The sequence below is a fragment of the Amblyomma mixtum genome, chromosome 5, assembly GCF_055824585.1.
Source record: "Amblyomma mixtum isolate Tamu chromosome 5, ASM5582458v1, whole genome shotgun sequence".
Lineage (NCBI taxonomy): Eukaryota > Metazoa > Arthropoda > Arachnida > Ixodida > Ixodidae > Amblyomma > Amblyomma mixtum.
The window spans coordinates 64,869,364-64,894,039 of NC_143016.1; the positions used below are offsets into that span (position 1 = coordinate 64,869,364).

Here is a 24,676-nt window from a genome sequence, read left to right on the forward strand (position 1 = left end):
CCGTTGCTTGAGCGGGATGAAATGAATGACAGGAGGGTAACGTTTGTCCTCCTTTCAGTAAAGAGGCACCGGTCGCTCCCACCGCATGCCCCCCCCCCCCCCCCAAAAAAAAAAAAACAATAAAATAAAATAAAAACACGCAGCACTTCCGGCCTATACTCACATAGGAATGCTTTGTGTGCGATCCTAGGTCTCTCATTAATCCCCTGTAGTCTCGTCTTTGGAATGCGGTTTCACCGAATGAACAAAACAGCATTGTTGCTGGAGCACCCCGGGAGGCAGATCATGGGTGAATTTCCAGATTACCTGGGCCGTGGCTGCTGGGAAGTGCTTCGTGTCCGAGCCTTTTATTACCACCCCAATACTTTCGCCTCGTACAATGCGAAAGTTAGATTCACTCTCAGGAGTAAAGGCAAAGGCGGGAAGTTACTGCCTTTCAATTTCCACACCAGAGATTTCGGCCATGGAGTGGAAATTGTCTACTCCCGGACAACGAGCGAGTTTGTTGTTCGGTTTAGGGCTGCGGAGGGGTGAAAGACATATCGAGGGTTGTCCGACGTCTCGCTCCTTGTACCTTCTTTTTTGTTTAATGCGATATTGATTGCCTCAGGGCATAAAAAGGTATGTAATGACAGATGAGGATTCTTAAATGAATGAGAAAAGGTTCGCTGATCTAATGAAATCGAGCAGTAAACGATGATGAGGTCCTTGTGTAAAAGCGGTGTATGAACACGTGTCTCTAAAGGTAACGCAGATTAAGGCGCCCCTGCCGATTTTCCTTTCCGCAAAGAATGATGATGATGATGGATTTTTATGGCGCAAGGGCATCTGGGGCCAAAGAGCACCATGGCACAAGGTATTTTCGTATTCTCAAGGTGGGGTCAGAGACCCATTTCCTAAGCATTTCACCCTTTTTGAGCCGAGCACCATCACTTTTAGAAAAAAGGTAGTAGTACTTACTAACTTTGGGGTAGTAACTGGTTGTCACATATGTTACTACCCTGTTAGTAACTGCAGTTAGTAACGGGGAGGTTAGTAACAGTTACTAACCCATTGAGTTAGTAACGGCTGCTGCCCGCAGTTAGTAACGGAAAGCTAGTAGTATTTACTAAGAAAATGTATAGAAACTCGCATATGCTGCTAGGTTCTTCGTACGGTGTGCTGGCTTGGCTTGTCAAATTTGTGCGTACTCGAAAAATAAAAAAGCTTCGCAGTCAATTTGACTAATTCCGGAATCCAGACAGAGCTATCAGAGCGTGCTGGCAGTAAATCACACACTTTCGTTTAAGCTTACCGCGCATTACATGTAGAAATTATGCCAGATGATGGCATCAACAACCTTACCGCGCGCACACAAAGATCCAGAATGCAGGAAAAGCACAAATCAGGAAGAGTCACACTCGCGCACTGCGCGTGCACATGTAGGGAAATCTTTTTCAGGCTTATATACTCCGTAAATCAGGCTCGCATTAACGGGCTAGTTGCTCGTACCGGTTGAGCTAAGATACCAGCTTTATTATCAAGTTGATGTTGTAGAAACAGCTTAATCTACCTAACCGCATGCCCCTGCAGGAATGTTTAATTACAAAACCAATTTATTGGCATGACAGTCTGCGTCAGTTACATTGTTTGACTTTATTTTGGGGAAAAAGGAACGGTTACTAACTAGGTAGTAACTGGCGACCACAGTTAGTAAAAAGGTAGCAAGGGCTACGTTTACTAACTGTGCTTTGAAGAGGGTAGTAAGTAGTCAGCAAAAAGTAGTAAAATGTAGTAACTGCTGCAGTTACTACCTGTTTACTACCCATTTACTAACTTTTCACTAACTTTTTTTTTAAGGCCAGAGGGAAGCTTGTAGCCATTGTATATCACTGGTGGGTACCCGGCGGCACTGGGAATCGAACCCCGCACCTCACGCATGCGAGGCGGACGCTCAAACGACTAGGCCACCGCTGCGGTCCCAAAGAATGAGTGCCGTCTGCGGACGTAACTTTTTGACCGCTTTCAATTCGAAAACAAGTCTGGAGGTGAAGCTGACTCGTGAAGGTGGCACGAGCTTTCGGAATGAAAGATACAAAATTGAGGGCCGCCGACCCGACTGGCGAAACGCGCTCGGCACAGGGACAGAAAGGCAACTGACTGTACACTCGACAAACGAGCCTTCTGTCCACCCTCGCGCTCACACGCGACGTGCGCTCCTAAGCCCGCACACGTTCGCGAGCAAAGTGAGGGTGTGCTTAGCAGGAGCCGCCGCATATGGGGCACCCATCGACCTTGGATCACTGCTCTTGCAGTGCTCTCCTCCTTCACATACCTTCCTCCTCCGCTTAACTCCAACTGAAGCGGCGCCAGCGTGCGTTTTGTCTTTTACTGGCGTCAACGGAGGCAAGCGATTCCGAAACTATACGCAGCGCAGTTTCTCTTTCAGGCGCGGTGACGAAACGTGCCTTGTTTCCTGTTGCAAGTGCTGCGCAACAAGTTCCGAGAGCGTAGAGGCGTAGTCTGAGGAGCGCAAAGCGCCCTTGAGTGCAGCTAGTTTTCCCTTAGAAATAATCTGGAAAATGGTCTTGCCTCAAAAATTGTGAACGAAGACATCAGGAGACGACAAAACCCGTATCCTGTCGTAAAAATTTCTCACAGCAGAAAAAACGTTTTAGTCATCAAAGCTGTTTGCATGAACCATTCGACTGCCGACGCGTACACTCGAGTTGCTCATTTATTATTCAATTTTGTTTTCACTTTTTGTCCAAGCCAGCTCCGACAAGTTTGTTTGCAGTTGCTGATTCGTTTAAGCAAATAGGAACCATCCTTCATCGGAAAAAGACTCACGCAAATTATCATAAAATGAAAAATGGAGAGCAGCTACAAGCAAGGGTGTTGCTTGCTTTCTTTTTATTTCATCATTGCGAAATGGTCGCAAGAAACTTCCATCGAAAATTCTTCTCCCTATAGGAGCTGTTGGCGCGAGCTAATGAAAGACTCCAGGCAAGGTTTTTGCTCGGCGTTGATATACTTGAGCTGACCGACAAATCCTCAAATCCTAGGCAGTGCATGCAAATTAAATATTCCAAGCCCTGAGCCGAACAGCAAGCAGGTAATTGTGTCCACGAGATCGCCATACCAACGCAACACGCCATGATCGCACGCTGAGACGTCTGGCTTGGGTCTCGGCGGCTATTATCTTCGCCTCTTCCACATCACCTCAGGCCACATAGCACTAAATACCACCTGACACAGCTGCTTGCGCAAGTACACGACACCCTCACCTCCTTCACTTCTTGTCTTAGGTAGAAAGTGTAAGACATTCAGGTCGATGGGGCGATTGTCACACTTGTTAACTACGGGCCGTGACAGCGAACGAGGCTTTATAGTAACGTTAGCGCTAATCAAGGCAAACTCAAGAAAGGAGTGAAGGACAAGGCCCTTCACACGATTGCAGTCGTGTGTGGTAACAGTTCTTGATTGCCATGAAGGAAGCTTTGTGGACGGAGTAATAGATGGATGTATGCTCGACTTGCTGCATCAATGCCTGGTTCTCAAAGACGAGGTCTGTGCAAGTATTTCGCGACGTTGTCACAGCCGTGGGAGGCGTTACGAGAGAGGAACGGAGTGTTCTCCCGCATAAGTGGCAAGAAATTCGCGTTTGTCATTATATATACATATAAAGTCCCCAACCACCCTGCCACCCTGGTAGGTGGCAGTTAATGGTTTATCGCGAGAGTTCGCACACCGTTCAGACGCCTATGCGGATCGGCAACAGTGTCAGCATGGGCACCAGTCCTGACCTGACGCTGAGCCGCTGTATCCGCGGCGTTACCTGGAGCAGAACACAACATACACTGGGCAGTGATCATTACATTATACAAATCACTGTCCCGTACAAACCACCCCGTCACGCAAATACAATACACAAACTCATTAACTTGGATGCATTTCGCGCTGCACGCACCGCCCTCCCAGACACTCCCATCGCAGACATCGACGAGTGGGTGCAGTCACTCAAGCATGACGTTCACCACAACACGCGAGACATTGAAACTACAACCCCCGAAACACCTACCCTTGACACACGCCTAGCCCACCTCTGGGAGGCTTATCACAGCATCCTAGAACGCTGGAAATGCAACAAACACAACAGAACGCTTAAGAAGCGGCTGGCCGCGCTGCAGACACAAATCCAACAGCACTCTGAGGAGCTCTGCCGATCCAACTGGGGACAGATATGTGACGGCATCGCCGGAAACCTGTCCGGTAAACGCGCATGGCAACTCCTCCGACACCTCATTGACCCCACGCGCACCAAATCAGCAACACAGCGCCACGTGACACGCCTCACACATGAACACATTGACGACCCCGACACCCTTCTAGACACACTTCAAACCATGCACACATCTCCAGGCGGCCGCACTACACAGGACAAGCAAATCCAACACTCGACACCGACATCACGGAGACGGAAGTCAGAGCGGCCCTCCTGACTCTCCGCGCCAACTCCGCACCTGGTGCAGACCAAATCACAAACTCCATGCTCCGTAATCTGGATGACCAATCGATCACCCACATTACGAAATACTTCAACCAGTGCTGGAGGGAGGGTAACCTCCCGCAGTCCTGGCGCCACGCGAAGGTAATATTCATATTTTTATTCTGTTCACTTAGTCTGTTTGACGTCGGATGATTTGCCTGCACTTTTTTGCTTCCCGTTGGTCTTATTGAATTTTTTTCTCGTACTGTAATCGCCCTTTGTTGCTGTTATTTGGTTGTTACTACTTTGTAATTTTTTCTTTTTTTTCTTTGTGCACTCCTGCCTTGACCGCCAAAGGGCAGTCGGCAGTATTTATGAAATAAATAAATAAATACCTAAACCCAACAAACCACTTACACTTCAAAACCTTCGCCCGATTTCTCTAACCTCATGCCTCGGGAAGCTCCTAGAGCATGTTGTGTTAGCGAGACTCACAAGTCACATGGCGGACAACAATCTTTACCCGCATAGCATGATAGGATTTCGCCCCCATCTATCCGCACAGGACGCCATGCTGCAACTCTCACACGACATTTTCGACCCGCTTCTTCCGGGTCACACCAAGGCAGTCTTAGCTTTGGATCTCTCCAAAGCTTTTGATCGCATTGAACATCAGGCGGTCATGACTACTCTATCCCCCTTGAATGTGGGTGCGCGCACGTATGCCTACATTCAAGCATTCCTCACACCGCACAGCTGAGATACACTTCGGCCCTATGTCTTCCCCCTCCTACACTCTTCAGAATATCGGCACCCCTCAAGGGTCCGTCCTTTCCCCCTTTCTCTTTAACATTGCCCTCATCCCCCTCGCCCGAAAATTGGCCACTATTCCCCATCTGAAGCACACTCTTTATGCCGACGATATCATCCTGTGGACCACTCACGGCAGTGACGGAGACATAGAGAACACCTGACAGGAAGCAGCCACCCTCAACCAAAATTACGCACGGACCATCGGACTGTCTTGCTCCCCAGAGAAGTCCGAACTCTTCCTCATCCGGCCTAAGAACCACCGCTGCCCCCGTTCCCCCATTGCCATTGAACTGAATGGTGACCCGGAATACATCAGGCTCACACAAACCTCCACAGGTCGGTATATCCTGGACACCCTCGGAATCAAAATACCGGCCAACGACCCAACCCTCCTCGCCATCCCACGATCCCTTCACCGAGAGCTCCTCATCAGGCCGCTCCTGAGGAATAACCCGTCCCACCATGAGCAGCGCCGCAGAGCCCGTGCGAAGGCATTCCATCGAGCGTACAGCCCCCAGCCGGACGCCGTATGGGTGGACGCTGCCTGCACGGGTGATGAAGCGACAGCAGCTGTGGTGGACTCCTCTTTTAAGGCGAAAGCCTTTAATGTCTCATCGTTGTAAGCAGCAGTTGTCGACAGAAATGTCACGCTTTTCAATTGGTCGAAACGGTTGTGACGTCGGTTCAAACGGGGCCATTGTACTTTGGCTAGTAACCATGCAACCAATTGAAGGGATCATGTAGTGATGCTCCAAGTAAGTGGGACTGAGCTTAGTTAGTTGCTTAATTACCCAATTAGCCTAAATAACTTTTCTAGTCTGGCCATATAAATAAAAAAAAAACCAGTAGGAAATTGGTCGAGCTCGGGAATTGAACCCCGGTCTTCGGAGTGCGAGACGAGCATGCTATCCACTGCGCCATGCCAGCTTTCTTTTTTTTTTATTGCCGGGCTTCGACATTACAAAACAGAACATAATAATATGTACATACAGTATACACAGTATACTGTATGTACAGTATACAGTACAGTATACAGTATACAATATACAGTATACAGTATACAGTATACAGTGTACAGTATACAGTACAGTATACAGTATACAGTATACTGTCTCATATGCAAACAGCCGGAGACAATTGATCACGTCTTTTTGCACTGTTGGGAAGGGGTCTATTTCTGGGACGTGCTGCAGAGGACTTTAAAGAAACAGCTTCCAATCCACTCATACGGAATAAGGTTTTTGCCAACCAAGAACGAGGATGGGGTACCGTTAGACTTAGTCATGCTGGTGGGCCTCCACAGTATATGGCGCTCCCGCATGGCAGGGTATCATTGTGACCCTGACGCACGGCCAGCCCGTATGTATTTTAGAGAAAGTATGCACAAGTTTCTGGAAGAACAAAAGCTAATAGTGGAGGTTCCTGAGTGGTTACCAAGGCTGGAACCCCTCGTAACTTTAAGAGAATTTTAACCTAAGTCAGGCCCACTCTTTGGGATCCTGACTAACTGTGTATACTGTATGTACTGCGCCATGCCAGCTCGATGGCTCGGAATTAGGGGTGTGCGAATATCAAATTTTTCGAATACGAATCGAATACGAATATTTGATTCCGAATATCGAATCGAATATCGAATAATCAAGGACAGACGCATTTAACCACTACAAAACATTTATTTGAGCACCGAAGAACATCACAGTTCAACTACCGATGATTAAATGAACACAAAAGGTGTGTGTGGCTGCACAAAAAGTATAAATGTCTCGAACATTATTCTTAGAGGAGTGGAAATATCAGAGAGGATGCCTAGTACACAGCATTGATTAAAGCTAGCTTGCCATCGGCACAAAAGCGCGTTGCTGGGATGAACATAAAAGGTGTCGTGAAGGAAAACCAGCTGCTCCACATTGTCAGGCAGAAGTTGTTCCCTTCTTGAAACGACTCCTCCAGCCACAGAAAATGCCCTCTCACTTGGCACTGACCTGGCACGTATTGCGAGGTACTTCGTGCACAGCTCTGACTACAGCAGCTTCGCAGGTATAGCCACAAAAAAGCTCAGCAGCGCAGTCAGCTATGGCATGGCCCTTGAAGGAAGGAAAAATTTCCCTTCATCCATGCGCATTGCTCTGGGCGCCGTTATGTTGTTATGTCTCGGTCGATAGGGCTTGCGGACTGAAATGAACGCCGGTGCTCACAATGAATATTCGTCTAGATACGAATATTCGCGTCGGGTCGAATATTCGAAAGAACACGAATAATTGAATTTCGAATCGAATACGAATACTAAAAATATAATATTCGAAATATATTCGAAAGTTTCGAATATTCGCACACCCCTATTCGGAATGAACAAAGGCGCGTCTAGTGAATACGGTGTCTTCGCTCACTCCCATCCTCCTCCCTTCCCTTCCGGCGAGGTTTAGGTGTCCACTGAGATATGAGACACAGATACATTTCCTTCCCTCAAAAAACAATTTACCGACGAGCGAGGCGTAGAACCGAATGGGCGATGGCGTTCTATGGACTCCCTGGCAGCGTTGCAAGACGCTGTCGCGTTCCACTTAGAGGCGAAGCTTAACATCTTAACCACACATCACTGACCGCACTTTAGGTCAAAAAAGTGCCCCCTGAACTTTGACGGGTGTCCACCGAGATATGTGAGTCCGTTACTGCGTAATTTCCTTTCCTCAAATGCAATTTTCACTTTCTTTATTACGGCCCATCATTGTCTTTCTTCTTTCACTCCCACTTCCTCCCTTCCTGTACGGTGCGGTTCAGGTGTACACCGAGATCACAGAGAATTACTGCGCCATTTCCTTTCCTCAAAAAGCGTTGCGTTCAAATGGAAACGCATCACGGCGAACGGGTGGTGGCGTTCCGTGGACTCCCTGGCAGCGCTACAACACGCTGTCGCGTTCCACTGCTGAAGGCGAAGCTTAAGCGTCATTAATTAGCAGTTAATTAGTATTCAGGCATTAGTAAGTAATTAACCATTAATTGGTGATTTGTCATCACTTAGTAATTAGTACTCAATTACATGTGACGCCATTAGTGCCACAGAAGCAGTCAAAGTGGTGCGGAAAACGCTTTCGCCTCTACGCACTTTAGACAGTCAAAGTGCCCCCTGGATTTTTTCCGCCCTCCTCACACTACCTCTCCCTCCAGACACCTCCCCAGAAGCTGCAGAGGAAGCCGCCATTGCACTTGCTATCACCCGCACGGAAGCCCGGTACATGTTAAGCGATTCTAAAACTGCGATTCTAAATTTTGCTCGAGGCCGAGTCCATGTCCCTGCTTTTGGCATACTGGACTCGCCCGATGCCCCCCCGCCCCGCCAAGTGGAGCTGATATGGGTGCCCGCGCACTCCGGGAATCCCGGAAACGAGGCCGCCAACCTTTTAGCCCGAGGTTCTTTAAACCGGGCTCAGGTGGCCTCTGATCGGGGATTCACGAAGGAGCGCATGCACTCATTCAGTGAGCTGACCCAGGCGCACAGAGCCTTACGCCAGCTCTACCCCCCGCCCCACCCCTCCCTAGATAACAAACACGCAACACTCTGGCGCAGACTACAGACACACACACTCCCTTCACCCCTTAACCTATAACCCATTATCATCCCTCCTTCCCCACTCCGGCATGGACTCTATGCCCAGAACCCTTCGCCTCTTCCCTCCACATCATTTCCCTCTTCCCGGCGGACCCTCCCCCGCGGGACCTAGAGAACCTCAAGACCTGGGAGGACTGGGAGACCCTGCTGCGCTCGGAGGACCCGGCCGTGCAGACCATCGCCACCGGCCGTGCTGCCAGTGCTATGGACCTTCGGAACACAAACACCTGAGTGCAGTGGGGTCGTGCGGGGACCCTGGGGCGTGCCCCGAATTCCTGTGTAAATAAAGTTTTCTCTCTCTCTCTCTCTCACCGTTGTCAGCGCTAACGCATGCAGCCCACATCTCTCTCCCTCATCACCCCACGTACCTATAAGCGCGATTCAGGCGTCCACTGACCAGGGGAGCCAGTTATGTGCACTTCCTTTCCTTAAAATGATCGGAGTTTTACTTTGTCATCGCCAACGGCAATGAACACAACGAACGCCGACGGCCTGTCTTCAGCGCCGCGTTTCTGACACAACGTTGTCAATGCAAACGCATGCAGCGCCCATCTGTCACTACCGCCACGTAGTTTAAAGCACGATTGAGGTGTCCATTGTTGCAAGGGGGCAGCTATGCGCTTGTAAACAGTTGTCAACGCCAACGCCAATGAACACAATCAAGGCCGACGGCTAATGGCTTCAGCGCCGCGTTTCTGACACAGCGTTGTCAATGCCAACACATGCAGCGCACATCTGTCACTACCGCCAAGTAGCTGTTCCAAGAAGGCAGTTATGCGCCTTCTCTCTGGTTGAGGTGTCCACCGAAATGTGTGAGAGAGGTAGTGTGCATTTCGTTTCCTCAAAAAAAAAAAACAATTTACCAATTTTTACCCTCTGCTTTCCAAGCTCCCGCTCCATTGGTTTCGCTGCTTAAAGCGCGACTTAAAGGTGTCCACTGCTGGTTAAAACGGAAAACGGCAACGGCGGCACCGCGAAACGCAAAAACGGGCGCCAAAGAGCTGCGCTCTAAAATGTGACGTAACCGCCTCTACCGAACGAAGTCTTCTGGTTAGAGCGCCGTCCGCCGCAAGATTCACAAAGCACAGCTCGCCGTGGCCGTCGCAGCTGCCGTTCGAGAAGCGCGCGCGTGAGGCCGCGCGTCGCGCGTCTGACGTTGGTCTCACGCAGCCGATGCCGTTGGCCGATGCTGACGCCTTGGTCTGACGCCACTGGCGCGGAGCATTCTGGGTTCACTTATTCCGAGCGGCGCGCGCGAAGCGGCAACGCCGGCGACCACCGGCGAAGGTGCGGTCTGTCGGGAGTGCGTCGGAAGTCGCTTATCTGGTGCGTGGTGCCCTAGTAGTGTTGTGCCGTGCCGCGTGCGTTTTCGAATCGCCGCCTCGCCTCCTGGGCCGTTGTGTTGGACCAGGGGAGACGCGGAGCAAGGATGGGGATGTTTCTCACGAAAGAGGACGTTGGCAAGCACGTCGCCGAAATTTCGACAAAGGTTAACCAGGAGCATGAGGTAAGCGTGCACTGACGCGACCGTGAGCGATATCTCACCGCTGGTTTTCTGAATGAAACTGAAACATTAGCTTTTGCTGATTTATGGCACAGAAATGCGTGACAGAAAATTTGGAGGACGCTTATGCTTCGCCTTTACGAGTGGAACGCGACATCGTCGTGCAGCGCTGCCGGGGAGCACACGGAACGCCATCGCCCGTTAGGCGCGACGCCTTGCTCGTTGGACAAATTGAAAATTGTTTTGTTTTTGTTTTTTGGGGAAAGGAAATGGCGCTCTAACAGTCTCACTTCTTGGTGGACACCCGAACCGCTTATGAGACGATATATTTTACGCTGCCCCCGATTATATATGTTGGCGGTTCCCCCGATTATAGGTCACTGGTTGGAATCCCTGTGGCGAGCTAGGCTCTAACTTAGGCACCCGGAAAAATCTGCGGCAAACGGTTGGCATGATAGGATTTTTTTCGACGCGTGGTGCCGACGGCTTTTCGACCGAACGAATACGCTGTCGCGTAAAGCGTTCGCTGCTCAAAATTTTATGCCTTGCTACTTGTTCTTTGTTCCCAGCTGTGCGTACATGCGACATTCTGCACGTACTGTGTCTCTGTACACAGCTGTGTGTGCATATGTCATTCCGTCCGCTACTGGGTCGTCGCTCACGTCTGTGAGTACTGTCGAGATAAAAAGAAATGCGAACGCACTGTTCGCATTTTTCTATCGCCCCTGTACAGTGGCTAGAAATATGAGTGGGACCGAACTTTTTGCATAACGAATTTTGCATAACGAAATTTCGCGTTATTTCTCTGTTAAATTTGAAAATGCCTTGTGGATATTACACCCCGGGAGGAAAGCTAATTATATAACAAAGAACTGTGCAGGTCAACCATAATTATGGAGCAATCAATCCGGACCGCTCTTTAACCCATTTAAATGTCATTGTTTCCTTTTCACCCCAATCCCTACTCTTCTCTAGAGCATATCCTGCCTTCGTAAAAAAATGTGGGGATACACCTCTAAACCTTTCACTGTCGCCTCTGAGATTGTTATACACTGTGTTGTCGAAAGTTGTACGTTTTTTTGTCTTGCAATACTACGATTTATCCTCGGAACACTTCCTGTTTGAACAATGCGAGTTTTTCGCGCAATCAAATACCACAGGGAAAAAGAGAACCATCGAAAGCTGTCGCGTCACCTGCACCGGCGTACGCCTTTTCAAACGCCGCGCCATTGATACTGGAAACGCTTTAGGGGTAGTATCACTATCGGCACCCATATTTGCTTGTAAACAGCGTTGTAGGCGTTACCGAAAAAAAGTAACTAAATACGTTACTCGTTACAATAAAAAAAGAACGCGTTACTGCCCTACGTTACCTACAAAAAAAGGTAACGCGTTACCGTTAACGTTACCGAAAAAAAGTATCGCACGTTACTTTGCCATTACTCCATGGCCATAAATTTTAATCGTGCGTCTTCGCTGTAAGAACTCAAGATATCAATTTTATAAAGCTCATATTTCATAAAAATCCAACTTCACAAAGAAAACAGCTGAACTCAACAAATTTACAGTAATTCTGGTGTGATTCTGCTTACGAAATTCCGCGGAAATTGTGTAGCAATAAAGAAATGCTTAAATGTCATAGTTCCGGAAAAAATATATTTGCGCACATAAACATTTTTTTTTTACTTGAACCTGCATAATTATCGCAAAAAAAAAGTGTTTACGTTGTTGTGGTGCACGGGAAAGCTCGAACCCGGGCTCCATTTGGTAGCGTGTTGAGTCGTCGGGCTGAAGAAAGTCTGAAGCTTCGAAGTTGGAGATTACAAAAACAAGCAGATTTAATGGCAAGAAACTAAGACACTTATTTACAAAAAGAAGAACAAGGAATCAAAATTTAAGAGTTCATGACGTCGAATGACTGGATGAGCCTTTTACCCAGGGCCCAGAGCCAATGGATGAACCTATTCCCAAGGTTCAGAGCCACACTGCATGAACCTATTACCGAAGGTCCAGAGCGTTCGTGTTCACTTTGGTCGCAGGTTATATAGCCCAAGGCTCCGCCCTTTCACTAGGCGGCAATTCATCGTGACACAAAAGATCGGCACTAGCACAGCCAACTAAGACACCTGTTGAGAGCCCGCCCGTGGGAACTGGCGAGGATGAAGCTAAGTCCGCACCACTGTAGCACTGACTTGGCCGCTCGCGTCCATCAAACACAGGTGTGGCAGGATGACGTCACAGACGCAGCTGGCCAAGACACCTGTTGAGAGCCCGCACGTGGGAACTGGCGAGGAAGATGCTAAGTCCGCATTACTATAGCATTGTGTCAGCCGCTCGCGTCCATCGAACACAGGTGTGGCCTGTTGACGTCACAGCCGCAGCTGCGCAGGCTTCCTCTGATTCGTTCCGGTTTTTTTTTTTTTTAAGACGAGGGACACCCTTTTTTTTCCTGTCGTCGGTTGCTTCACGAAGGGGAGGTCGTTTTCGCCGAGCCGAGTGTGGGAAGAGCCTCATCGGCCACTTCCCAGAAAGTCACCCTTTTCTGTGAGGTCATCGTGGGGTCAAGTTGAAGTCAAACGACCCGTCAAAATTGCCGCTACGTTGAATCTCCCTCCGTTTCATCTCGGGTCTCAAGATGGGTCGTAACAACGTCAAGGTGTTCAAGTTCAGCTTCGCTCGCTTAGGAACTCAACCAGAAACGTAGCCGCAGTTGCAGATAGAAACAGCCGGTTGACTGCAATCCCTTTTCTGTGCTGTACCATTGTACTCTTAGAAGGCTCTCTAGGGGCCATCTTGAAATAAACTGGCGACATTCCTGAGTTTGCTCAGAAGAGGGAACTTCTTCCACAAAGAATGCGAGAGTGTCGTCTGGGAACGAGACCTTTTGGTTGGAAAACAAGCTTATGGAGAAACTGACTTACAGATGTCTGCAAATGGTTCATTGGTGGCTCGGCATGCGTCCACTCTTTAGAGAGTTGTGTGTGTGATTGGTTTGGGGGTGAAGACACGTCTGTGGCTGCGTGTTCGTGCTTTTTTTTTTAGTTGAGTGCGTCGTGAAGAGCAGGTGTTTTGCCGTTCATGCGAGCCGCAGCAAGGGTCGTCGAGAGCACCGGTAGATTTTATTTGCAGCATCATTTTCGGCGTTTTTTTTTTTTTTGAAAAAGAGGCGGAGGGGGATTATTGAAATAAAAAACAACTAGTAACGTGACACCTCACGTTACTGAAAAATATTAACGGAAGTACGTTACCCGTTACAGTTCCGAAATGGTATCGAGTGCGTTACTAAGTTACCGAAAAAAGTAACGCGTTACCGGTAACATCGTTACTTGTAACGCGTTAGTGACAACACTGCTTGTAAAGGACAAAACCGTGTATAAGATGAACACGTGGATGTAACCAACGTTACTAGTTAGTCTAGTAACGTTGGATGCAACAATCAGCCTCACACCCCGTGGCTGGAATAAATGACCATATGGCCGCTGAACCAACGGACTGCGACTGTGACATCGCCGCTCCAGTCATAAGTTCCGGTGGATTTTCCGTGCATAGTTTCGGGATCCGGTTTTAGCTCGGCCGACGCCACTAGACGCTACGCGCTTTTTTCCTCCTTACGCGTTCAGGGTCATATCTCGCCGACGGGACGGCTAGGCAGTTCAAAACCTTATCGGACTTCTCGGCGAGGCCGTAGAATATATGATAAAAGGGACCTGACCGCTCTAAGATTACGCTCATGCCTTCGTGAGCGTCGCCATCTGCTGCATCAACGTGGCGGGTCGAGCGTGAGTAGAATAAGATAACATGGTTCCGGAGGTTGAGCAAGCTGCAACTGTGCTGTTGCCTCGTGCTGCGTGTGAAAGTAATCAGTCCGAAATAGCACCAAAAATATATTTATCAAGAGGCGCTCTTTATTTCAGTTGACCGCTTATTAAGTCTTTAATATGGCATACAGGGTTTAACGTCCCAAAGCGACATGTGCTGAGTTATGAGGGACACCGTAGTAGAGGGCTTCGAATTAATTACGACCATGTGGGATCCTTTAACGTGCACTGACATCGCACTGTATACGGGCGCCTTGTCTTTCTCCCGCCTTGTGTTTCTCCGACATCGAAATGCGGTTGCCGCGTCCGGGATCGAATCCGCGTTCTAGGACTCAGCAGTAGTGATGCAAAACTATCGATAGTACTATCGATAGCAGTATCGATAGTACTGTCGATAGTAGTATCGATAGTACTTTCGATAGGCCGCCTCGGTGGCTCAGCGATTATGGTGCTCGGCTGCTGACCCGAAAGACGCGGGTTCGATCCCGGCCGCGGCGGCTGGAATTTCTTTGGAGGAGAAATTCTAGAGGCCCGTGTATTGTGCGATGTCAGTGCACGTTAAAGAACCCCAGGTGGTCGAAATTTCCGGAGCCCTCCACTACGGCGTCTCTCATAGCCTTAGTCGCTTTGGGACCCCATAAACCAGTACATTCGATAGTTCTTTTGATAGTACTATCGATAGCCGTACCGTGTTATATATAGTACTATCGATACTATAAAATCAACCACGCATATCCACTGCATCCTAAACTTGGCTTCCCGAGTGTGTAGTATGGAGGTGATGGTATGAGTAACTGGCAGGACTCGCCCGTTTTCGCGGCTTACGCGACACCGAGTTCTGCAGACGTTCCCTACGTAAAGTTGCTGGATAAAATGTTAGCGTGCGAATGTCGTTGCGAAGCATGTGTGCGAAAACCATTTCTGGAGCGGTTACGTCAGCAAGCCAGCACAACTTGGGCTATTTGTTCTTTCATCGGGTGCAGTTCCAGGTATTTTTCCGAACTGTCCCAGTGCACGTTAAAGAACCACAGCAGGTCGAAATTTACACGGAGACCTCTACCTCTACTACGGCATCCCTCATAGCTTGAGTCTCTTTTGGACATTAAGCCGCATGAGACCGTCAAACCAATCAGGTATCGCAAATGTTTTGGTTATATTGCTTGCCAACAAATCCATAATATCAATATTGTCACTGTCAATAGTCTTACCATCGACAGTTTCATTATCGATAGTCTTGCTATCGATAGCGGTACTATACCTAGTAGTACTATCGATAGCAACACTATCGATAGTAGACTACCGATAGTACTATCGATAGCCTATCGATAGTAGCACTATCGATAGTTTTTTTACACTATCGATAGTTTAAAAAAAAACTATCGATAGTCAATTTTCCGATAGTTTTGCATCACTACTCAGCAGCCGAGCGCCTAAGCACTAAGCTACCGCGGTTGGGCTTATTGACTCTGTGGAGACTGTGACAGTTCAATAAAAACCATAATGTTATTGAGTCATTTCGTTGTAATGCCAAAACATTCTCTACGATTAGAGCCAACAGGAAGCTAACTGTCTGGAAGTCATTGAATCTCAGTTGAATTTCGCTCGGAATAATTTGCCTGCAGCTTTATTTTCAGGAAATTGTCAAGACATCTATCATTCGTGTTGAAGGTGCAACGCTTAAGCACTGTTTATGGAACATTGACTGGAAGTATTGAAACGCAGATGCAACGCGAAACACACGTTCCAGACAGGCGGAAGTCTACATCAACCATCGACTTCAGCGACCGTTTTTTAATGTGGTAACATTCGAACCCCTTTTTCGGAAAAAAACTGGAGGGGACACTGAAGCTCCGCCTTAAGGATATAATGCGATAGCGTACTGAATAAATTCCCATATATGCAGACGGTCATTCTCTACATTCATGGATCCCTGGGAGTCCTCATACCCCTCCTGGCGCCGTGGTTCAGCGGTTAAGCCGTGCGACATTGCCCTGCGATGGCAGGTGCTCCCAGCGGTGGGCCTTGTGCATCTCATGTTGCTCTTCCCGAGCGACCATTCATTAATTGAACTGCCACCTGCCACGGTGGGCAGTTTGCTCACTATCCGGTGGCTAGGTTGTGACGCCGATAGGTCACGTGACCTAGGTGGCCCACCTGCCTCCTAGGTTGCTCTTCAGAGACCACTCAGAGACTCTTCAGAGGCCAGAGCCGCGCTCGTGATTTTTGGCTTAACGCCGACATCGGGTTTTTTAGTGAATAGCGCCTTTAACTCTATCGCGTTAAATGTGTCCGTCGTTCTCTGAAGTCTGCACCCGAAACGGTTGGCAGATGGAAAATCGGAGAGAGGTAAATCCTCCTCTGGACCTGTAGGGGAGAGGAGGGAGGGGCCGTAAGGTGGCTGCCACGGGAAGAACCCAGAGGGTGGCTAGTGTGCCTGGAGGAAGTTCTGACGCGGCCGGAGGAATGCACTACCTGAAGGCAGTGGCAGTCCTAAGGTGGGGGGGGGGGGGGGGGGTGCGGACGCCCCTCCCCCCCAAGAAAGCCTTTCCATATTTTTCCGGACGTCCGTTTTCGGGCTCTCATAGGGCGAGATGTAATTTTTGATGTTGAGCTGGAAAGCTTTTCCCTCCGTGATGCGTCAAGTAGTCCCCTACTTTGTACGTTCACCGTGTTAGCGGCTGTCTTATTTCACACAATTCCACGTTCTACACGTTGGTAGTTATACGGACACAATTCGTAGTGACTCGAGATATCGTGGTCCTGGCGTGCCCCCACCGTTGTCTTGCCATGCCGCCTTCGCGGCGACGACGGCGGTGCGCCATTCACCTGCGGTTGCGGTGGCCAGCAACCTCGTCGGGGCGGCAAAGAGCCACCCATTCATGTATTTATCCCACCATGGGACACAGCGACACCAGAGGGCATCATCCCTTTTTGGCTTGACAAGGAGCGCCGACCAGCCGCCTTGAAGGAGGGTACTGAGGGCGGAGCAAAGCCACTTCCCAGAACTGAGTAATGAAGGCCGCTAATCCCACTGGTGAAATGTTGGGGCAGGTGCTTTGACCTTCGTGGACATGCCGTGGCGGGATGTCTCAGCCGTCAGCTTGTTTTCCTTGGCATCGAAATGAATATTCCCCGCGTAAACGTGAACATTGAAAGATTGAGTAATGGTATTACATCTATACCGTGTGGGGACGCCTTCGTCCCCTGCGTTTGCTTTCCCGCAACGCACTAGTTCTCTGTGGTTAGCTTCCTCGCAACGCACTCCCCTTAGTTGTGTTTAACTAACAGGGGAGGGCGCTCGCGTCGCAGCGACACCAGCTCCACGGATGGCGTTTTGCTGCGCGCTCGCGGTGAGCGACGGGCTCTCTCCTCCTTGGGACCGGGAAGGCGAGTGGACGTTTCGCTCGCGGCTCCGCTCTTCGTCGACGGGCGCCTCTTGGTCGGAACTTGCTCCCGCCGAGCCCGTCCCGTCCGGCCTCGGAGTTTATCCCTTTGCCCTAGCATGGGCGAATGTTCGCTCGTAACCGTGCTGGTGAGTCGGACATCCTCGATTCATCAGTGTATTTTGTTGCTAGCTGGCGTTATTGTTGTAGCAGCAATAAATGCCTTGTTTGTGTCAGCCAGTGTGTCGTTCCTTTGTTCCGGTAGAGCAAGGCCCGCCGTGGTCGCCGTGCGCTCGGTAGCGCTCGCGACCACGGGGTGGGGTCCGCGCGGTTTTGAACTGGGTCAGCCGCGAGTAAGCGGGGAGAACACATTTATCTCCCCAATTTTTAACCCCACAACCGTTCGCCATTTATTTTCAACAACAAAGCGCACAAAATTTTTTGTGTAAATAAAATAAATAAAAAATCGTTGTTTATTTTTTTTTTTTGATATACGAAAATCTGCCCCCTCCCCCCTCCTTCCCCCGCCAACGTTAAAACCACGCTCTGGGACCGCCATTGCCTGAGGGCCGGCGGATGGCTCTCGTGGAATGTGAGGAGGAAAGTTAGCTGAGAAAGGGAGGAGCGGTATCAGAGCGGCTCATGTGCGCCGGATAGCACACTTCCAAGGAAGTGGTTGTGTGCGATAACGGCGCTCTGCAATGCTTGTGAGTGGGTCTCATGGAAGCGGGGCCTTCAACGAGCGGCTTGTACGGTGAGCCGAACAGCACGGAGAGCGCATCCGCGACAGACTGGCGGGAGATCCTGCTCTCGAGGGGAGAACAAGCAGAAGCATGCAAGCGGAAAGAAGTAGAAAGAAGAATTAGTATGCAATAAAGGTGGGTGTAAAGAACTGCGCGGTGTCTCATGAGTCGTTCCATGCAAAGGGGAATGCAAGTCTAATGCCGCCCATTTCCGTCAGACCGGCCGATCGAGTACCTATCAATTTTTTCCCCACTGCTCGCTCTGTTTGGTCTCAAGGCGATTCTGTTGGAACGTCTTAGCAAGTAAAGAGCGGTGAATGACTTGTTTGTTACATGTGATATGTGCTTATCATATACCAACCATAAATCCGTAGAGAAAGTTATTCCGGGGTGCTTGTACTCGGTAGAAGTCTTTAATATCGTGGCTCTATATTTAGATGTGAAAGTCAGTGGCAGTGTTTTCACTGATACTGTCATCGCAAATGAGTTTTCTAAATTTAATGTTATCTGTCAATCTTCGCACCAAGTTACAATTTTTTCAAGCGGATTATTTAACGGAAGTTGGTTTTCTTGACAATTACTTTGTTTATAAATTAGATAATGATCGTAAAACATGCGGACTTGGACATCTGTATCGTTGGTTATATCATTTATGCAGATAAAAAACAATAAGGTTTCTCTAAAATGCATCGTTCGAACGGCTGTTGGTTTATGGTTTTGGGGGGTTTAACGTCCCAAAGTGACTCAGGCTATGACAGACGCCGAGGTGAAGGGCTCCGGAAATTTCGACCACCTGGGGTTCTTTAACGTGCACTGACACCGCACAGTACACGGGCCTCTAGAATTTCGCCTCCATCGAAATTCAACCCCCACGCCCGGGATCGAACCAACGTTCTTTCGGGTCATAAGCCGAGCACCATAATCCCTGAGCCACCGCGGCGAAGGGCACCTTTATACCGGGTGTTTCAGCGAACACTTTCAAAAATTTTCAAAAAATAGGCTTTTTGGATAAAGAATATGGCTTTTGCGGCATAGTATTACCAGTGTTGGCGGACACCAGAAATCCGATGGATCGCCTTTAGTAATAAGTTGATTAACCAATTTTTAATAATTAACTTTTAACTAGTACAGTTGGGCGCCTAGTTGCAATGAGATATTTGTAGCCGGTCATTAGTAACAGCCATATCAGTGTTTAGAATTTTGAAAGCACGATTACCCTTGCCGCTGTGTCTCGGTAAAGTTTGGCTTTTTCGACTAGTTACGTGTGCACTGGAGGGGTTGCTTTGTCTGCATGCTTTCGAAATGGCATGTATCTTCGCAGAAAGCGCCCTCTGGTCCCTGCCCTCCATCTTGGGCAGTTTCCCGCCTGTAGTCGTCTTAGTAGCTTACACTCTCTGTAGCTTAGCTCCCTCCTGTCTGCAATCTATCCTCTCTTTGCTTGGCCATCTTCTCCCTTGGAGGAGAGTATTCCTCTTCCACTATCTTGCTTGCTCCATCGCAGTAGAGCGCTCGCCTTGATAATACTAGACGAGCAGTTCTGTCTGCGGTTTCATTGCCTGGATCCCCAGTATGTGCTGGAATCCATGCTATTCTAGCATGTCCGTCTACAATTGCACCTTCTATTACTTCGGCCGCTTTCTTGCCGATTTTTCGTCTTTAGTAGTTCATCACCGCGTTTCTGCTGTCGCTAATGATGATTTTGGCAGCGCTGAGGGCTAGCGCGATTGCAAGGTCCTCTGCTTCTGTGATTGATAGGCCCTCGGATATATCATGTCTCTTTTGCATTTCCCAGCCGCATCTACGGCCACCGACGCTGTGAAGGGGTAGATTCCCACCGAGGCATCAGTGTATATCGTGTCTTCGTGCGATCTGGACTGGACTTTTTCTATGGCTCTTGCTCTCAGTTTTCTTCTTTCGGCATCCCTCTCGGGGTGCATGTTTCTCTTAACGTCGGACACGGTGATTTTGTCCATTATCTTCATAGGGATTGGAGCCATTTTTTCAGAGGCTCGTTCCTCTTCTTTTAGTATAGCTCTGCCTGCTGCAGTCCTGACGAGTCTTGTCATCTGCGCTTGCTTGGTTGCTTCTATGAATTGTTCCAAGGTGGAGGGCATGGACCAAACCCAAAAAGAAAGAAGAAAAGGCACTAAGCCAAGAAGAAAATGTATTTTTTTGCGGAGGAGTGGCCGACGTGGATAACGTCATTAGAAAATGCGAAACTCCAGGAAAAAGCAAGTATGAATATGGTAGAGTATGGAATGAAGCATTGAGAAGCCCAGATTCTAGACTGCAAAAGGAACTGACCCAACTGGCAGCTGCAGCATCACTTAAGTGTTAGTCTAGTAGTAAATGAACGCCCTACTCCTCTCCCGGAGGCCTGCGTGCCGTGCAGGAGAGAGGGGGGGGGGGGGGGGGAGTGAACAATAAAATTCTGAACTGAATTGAGAGCGCCCTCTAGGTAAAAAATGTCCCCAAGTGAAAAATTACCGAAAGAATGATCGAATTCTTCCGGAATCCACTTGACGGATAATGGCCTTCTTTATTGGACTCTTCCTTGAATTTGAGAATAGAAGCGCGAAGTATTTTGCAATACCAGATCACACAACGGTCATGAAGTCTCCGTTCTGAAAAGTAGACACAGCAGCGTTTAAATGAATACTGGAACATGTATCCAACTTTTAGCGCTCTGCACACCGTTACACCACGTCCGCTATTAAACTATAAACCACCGCCACACTTGCGCTGCGTTGACCATACCGTTGCGTTTGCGGAAAGCGATCGCTTAAATCACTGCGGGTTACGAGATGTTTGATGGCACCCGTTTGGAGGCATTTTTTCCTGCTTCGCAAATCGGGACGTTTTTGCCGGGGACGTTGTTTTTCCGGGAACCTTTTTCTGGGGACCTTTTTCCGGAGGCCTTATTCCGGGGACGTTTCTTCCGGGGATGTATTTTTTCCGATACCCGTTCGTTTCACTCAGCTCCGGTGCGTCACTTTTTTTTTTAAATTCTTGATTCAAGTTAGGTGAACCATCTTACACCGTGCTATCCATGGCAGAAGCGAGATCATCGGCGTGACGTCACGGCGCTTCGTGATAATTCTCCTTCACCATAGTCTCGACCACGGTGTAAGAAATACACCGTGGGTGCGACACGGGACCGACGAATCAGCCGCAGTCAGCTTTTATTCGGCGTGCTTATTATGAGTGAAATTGAAGACCTTAAAATGAAGTCTTTACTCTGCCTGAAATTGAACAGTATAATTTAGGTTGTACTTCAGCTGCATACAAAAATAAAATCTTCCTTCATGAAATATGGAAGGGTGGGCACTTGTGCTTGACGCTACTGTTTGTTTTAGTGCCAAAACACTTCTAGCCTACCCGCAGCGATTTCGACGATATATGTCTCACGCGAAGAAAATGAAGCCACAGCCAGACTCTTTAAGGGAATGGACCATGCAAAGCTCAATTTTGGTGGTGGCCCTGCTGGGAGTATAGACACCTAACTTTTGCGTGCGTGTTTTCTTTTTTGTAATGAGGCGTAATGCATTATTATACACGGATTACCACGTGGTATCCTCCTACGACCGCTAAATAATTTATAATCAAATTTCTTTCTCGTGCTCTTTCGGTTTCAACTGCCGAACGATGGCTGTGACGTCAAAGACAGATTAATGTCACGTGAAGCACGAAAACCTAATATAATCGGTGCTTCTACATACGTTGTCATTCCGGCTCTCGAGGAAGGCTGGCTTCAGCACTGTAGTGAATTAAAACGATGAAGCAGCGGTTATATCGCACTTTTTCCATGCCCCACGTGATCTGTAAGCTCTCTTTGACGTCACAGCCATCATACGTCTGTTGAAACCGAAACAGCATGAGAGAAAATTTGACTAAATTATTTAGCGGTCGGAGGCGAATCCCACTTGGTGATTCATGCATAGTACTGTTTTCCGCATCATTATAGAGAAGAAAACATGCCACCAAAATGTGTCTGTACTCCTTTAAGGATGGCAACACATGATATGACACAACAAGCATGTCCCGAACTACAGTGACTGGAATAGGAGTATTCTAGGCACTGTACCCAAACATGGTTACGAATCAGGACAACCCGAAATTCGACCATGGAATGACCTCGCCTGATTTAGAGACTTGAGACACCAAGCAAAGCTCAGTTTTGTGATGGGCCTAACGGTAAGTATGGCAACACATGGTATGGCACATGAGGCATGTTAAAGATTTGGTTAGGACACCCGAGGTTTGCCCTTGTAATGACCTTGGCCGAATTTGACTGTCTGTGAACCTGGTTGTGCTCGGGTGGAAGACAGGCTTGACCTAGTCTCGAAATTAAATTGGACCCGCCGCAGAAGCTCAGTGGTTAACGCGCTCGTCTACGAGCCGGAGTACCCGGGTTCGAACCCGACCGCGGCGGCCGCGTTGGAGGCGAAACCGAAAAGGTGCACCCGTGTGCTGTGCGTTGTCAGTGCACGTTAAAGATCCCCAGGTGGTCGAAATTAATGGAGACCTCCACTACATCACCTCTCCCTCTCTTTCTTCTTTCACTCCAACCTTCCTATCTGCCTTTCGGCGCGGTTCAGGTGTCCACCGAGATATGTGAGACAGATACTTCGCCATTTCCTTTCCTTAAAAGCCAATTTAACCACCTCCAAAAAAAATGACTCACCGCGGAAATTTGGGTGTCCCACTCCCGATTATTCGAAGATTGAGTTGACCCACGTTCGGAACCGACCTGGGACACCACCAGAATTATTTTGGCCTGCCTTCAATTTAGGTGGCCCACCGTGCTTTCGCACAGTATTTCGTGCTTAGCAATGCTAAACTGCCAAACACTTTTTTTTTACTTTTATTGTGGAATTCCGCAACTTTTATCAGAAACTTTCATCGAAAAGCTTCTGCTCGGGGTAACTTGCGTGAACTTTTTACTAACACCAAACAAGGTTTATGCCGGGTGATCATTTACGAAAACTGACCACAAAATGCCCCCACATTCCACAAACCTTTCCAACACCAGGGGTGCGAGGAGAAAAAAAGATGCCCAGGCTTAGCTTGGTTAAGCCAAGAATGCGTTGCATATTGCACGGTCTTTTTGCGCAAGGTATTGCTTGGCGGCACTCGATTTTCCCAGCAGCTTTTCCTCCGTGACGTATGGATGGATGGATGGATAGGAGCGCCCCCTTTGAAACGGGGCGGTGGCAACCGCCACCATGCTCAGCCGTTCTCTCTTTTTTGTTTTGTTTTTTTCCTTTTATATTTTTTTTATTTTTAAGTGGTTTGATGACGTCACGTCGTCACGTCACGTGTTTTGGTGGCTGCCAGGCCGCGCCCAAGGGCTGAACTGAGTGATTGCAATATGCTACGCATAAAAAACTTGCTGTGGTTTAGCTGTGGTAGACCCCTGGCTGCGCTTAGGCTTCGCTTATCCGGATACCGGGGAGAGTATGGTCGCCATCCATACTGCGAAACTATGGTATTATAGGCGCTATAACTATGGCGCGGGGTGTGACGTCATACAGATCTCTGGCGCAGCGAGCGCCCAATGGCTGAAGCCCCTTGACCAATGGCAGGAGCGGTGGCCGCGCGGCGACCGCGACGAGCGCGCCAGCTGTGGCGGTTGCCAGGCAACGGCGGACGCGCGCCTGTAGGAGCGGTGGCCACGCGGCGACCGCGACCGGAGAATCGAGACCCATGGTGTGACGTCGCAGTGCGGCCACGGCTCAAAGTGCGGCGACGGCGAAGAGGCGAAAACCTGGCGTAATGTAGCTATCACTACAATATACGGAAAAGCGACGGCGATGTTTTGCACGTGAAGCTAGATATAGACGTTGACAAGCACGTGGCCGGAGATTAAACAGGAACAAGATTGTACCTCCGTGTTTGCGCCCTGTGCCGTGAGCCATTTATCATAGCTCGGTTTGACGTTCGCAGTTCTCCGCTGACCATTTCTGGGGGCCAGACTTTTTCAATTTACGCCTCGCTATTATCTCGCTGTCCGGAAAATTGACAGGGCAAAAATGCGCAGGGGCCATTGGAGTTTGCGTATATCTGCCACGTTAATATGGACAGCGATGAGAAGAAAACCTCGATTTTCCTGACCAGATCTTTGCTGTATATTATTGAGTGCACGACGCAGCGAAAGGCAGTGCAAAAGTGGAAATATCTTAATGCTGGACTTTTTTTTTTCTCTGGCTTCATGCTTTATAATGCCAAGGGGCCCAGTCGACGCGCCTTCCCAACAAGCACAAGACCTCCCCATGTGCGCCCAGAAAGGAAGGAATGTCCCAGTCCCAGTACGACGTTTCTCAAACGTTTCGAGACCATA

The 24,676-nt window shown here is 48.9% G+C and overlaps 2 protein-coding genes across 4 annotated transcripts in view; both read left to right on the plus strand.

Annotated features, from left to right (window-relative positions):
• Window positions 1-24,676, plus strand: part of LOC149342460 (uncharacterized) — a 134,889-nt gene that overhangs the window by 37,934 nt on the left and 72,279 nt on the right. The gene's annotated exons all lie outside the window — the stretch shown is intronic.
• LOC149342461 (uncharacterized) overlaps window positions 9,916-24,676 on the plus strand; it is a 50,701-nt gene continuing 35,940 nt past the window's right edge. The window contains exon 1 of one of the 3 annotated variants that reach the window (XM_089544826.1): window positions 9,916-10,395. In XM_089544826.1, coding sequence (XP_089400952.1) covers window positions 10,318-10,395 — 78 coding nt within the window. In that variant the 5' untranslated portion in view covers window positions 9,916-10,317. Of the gene's footprint in view, window positions 10,396-10,956; window positions 11,059-18,149; window positions 18,472-24,676 lie in introns of those variants that run through there. The other 2 variants (XM_089544824.1, XM_089544827.1) reach the window with 2 other exon arrangements.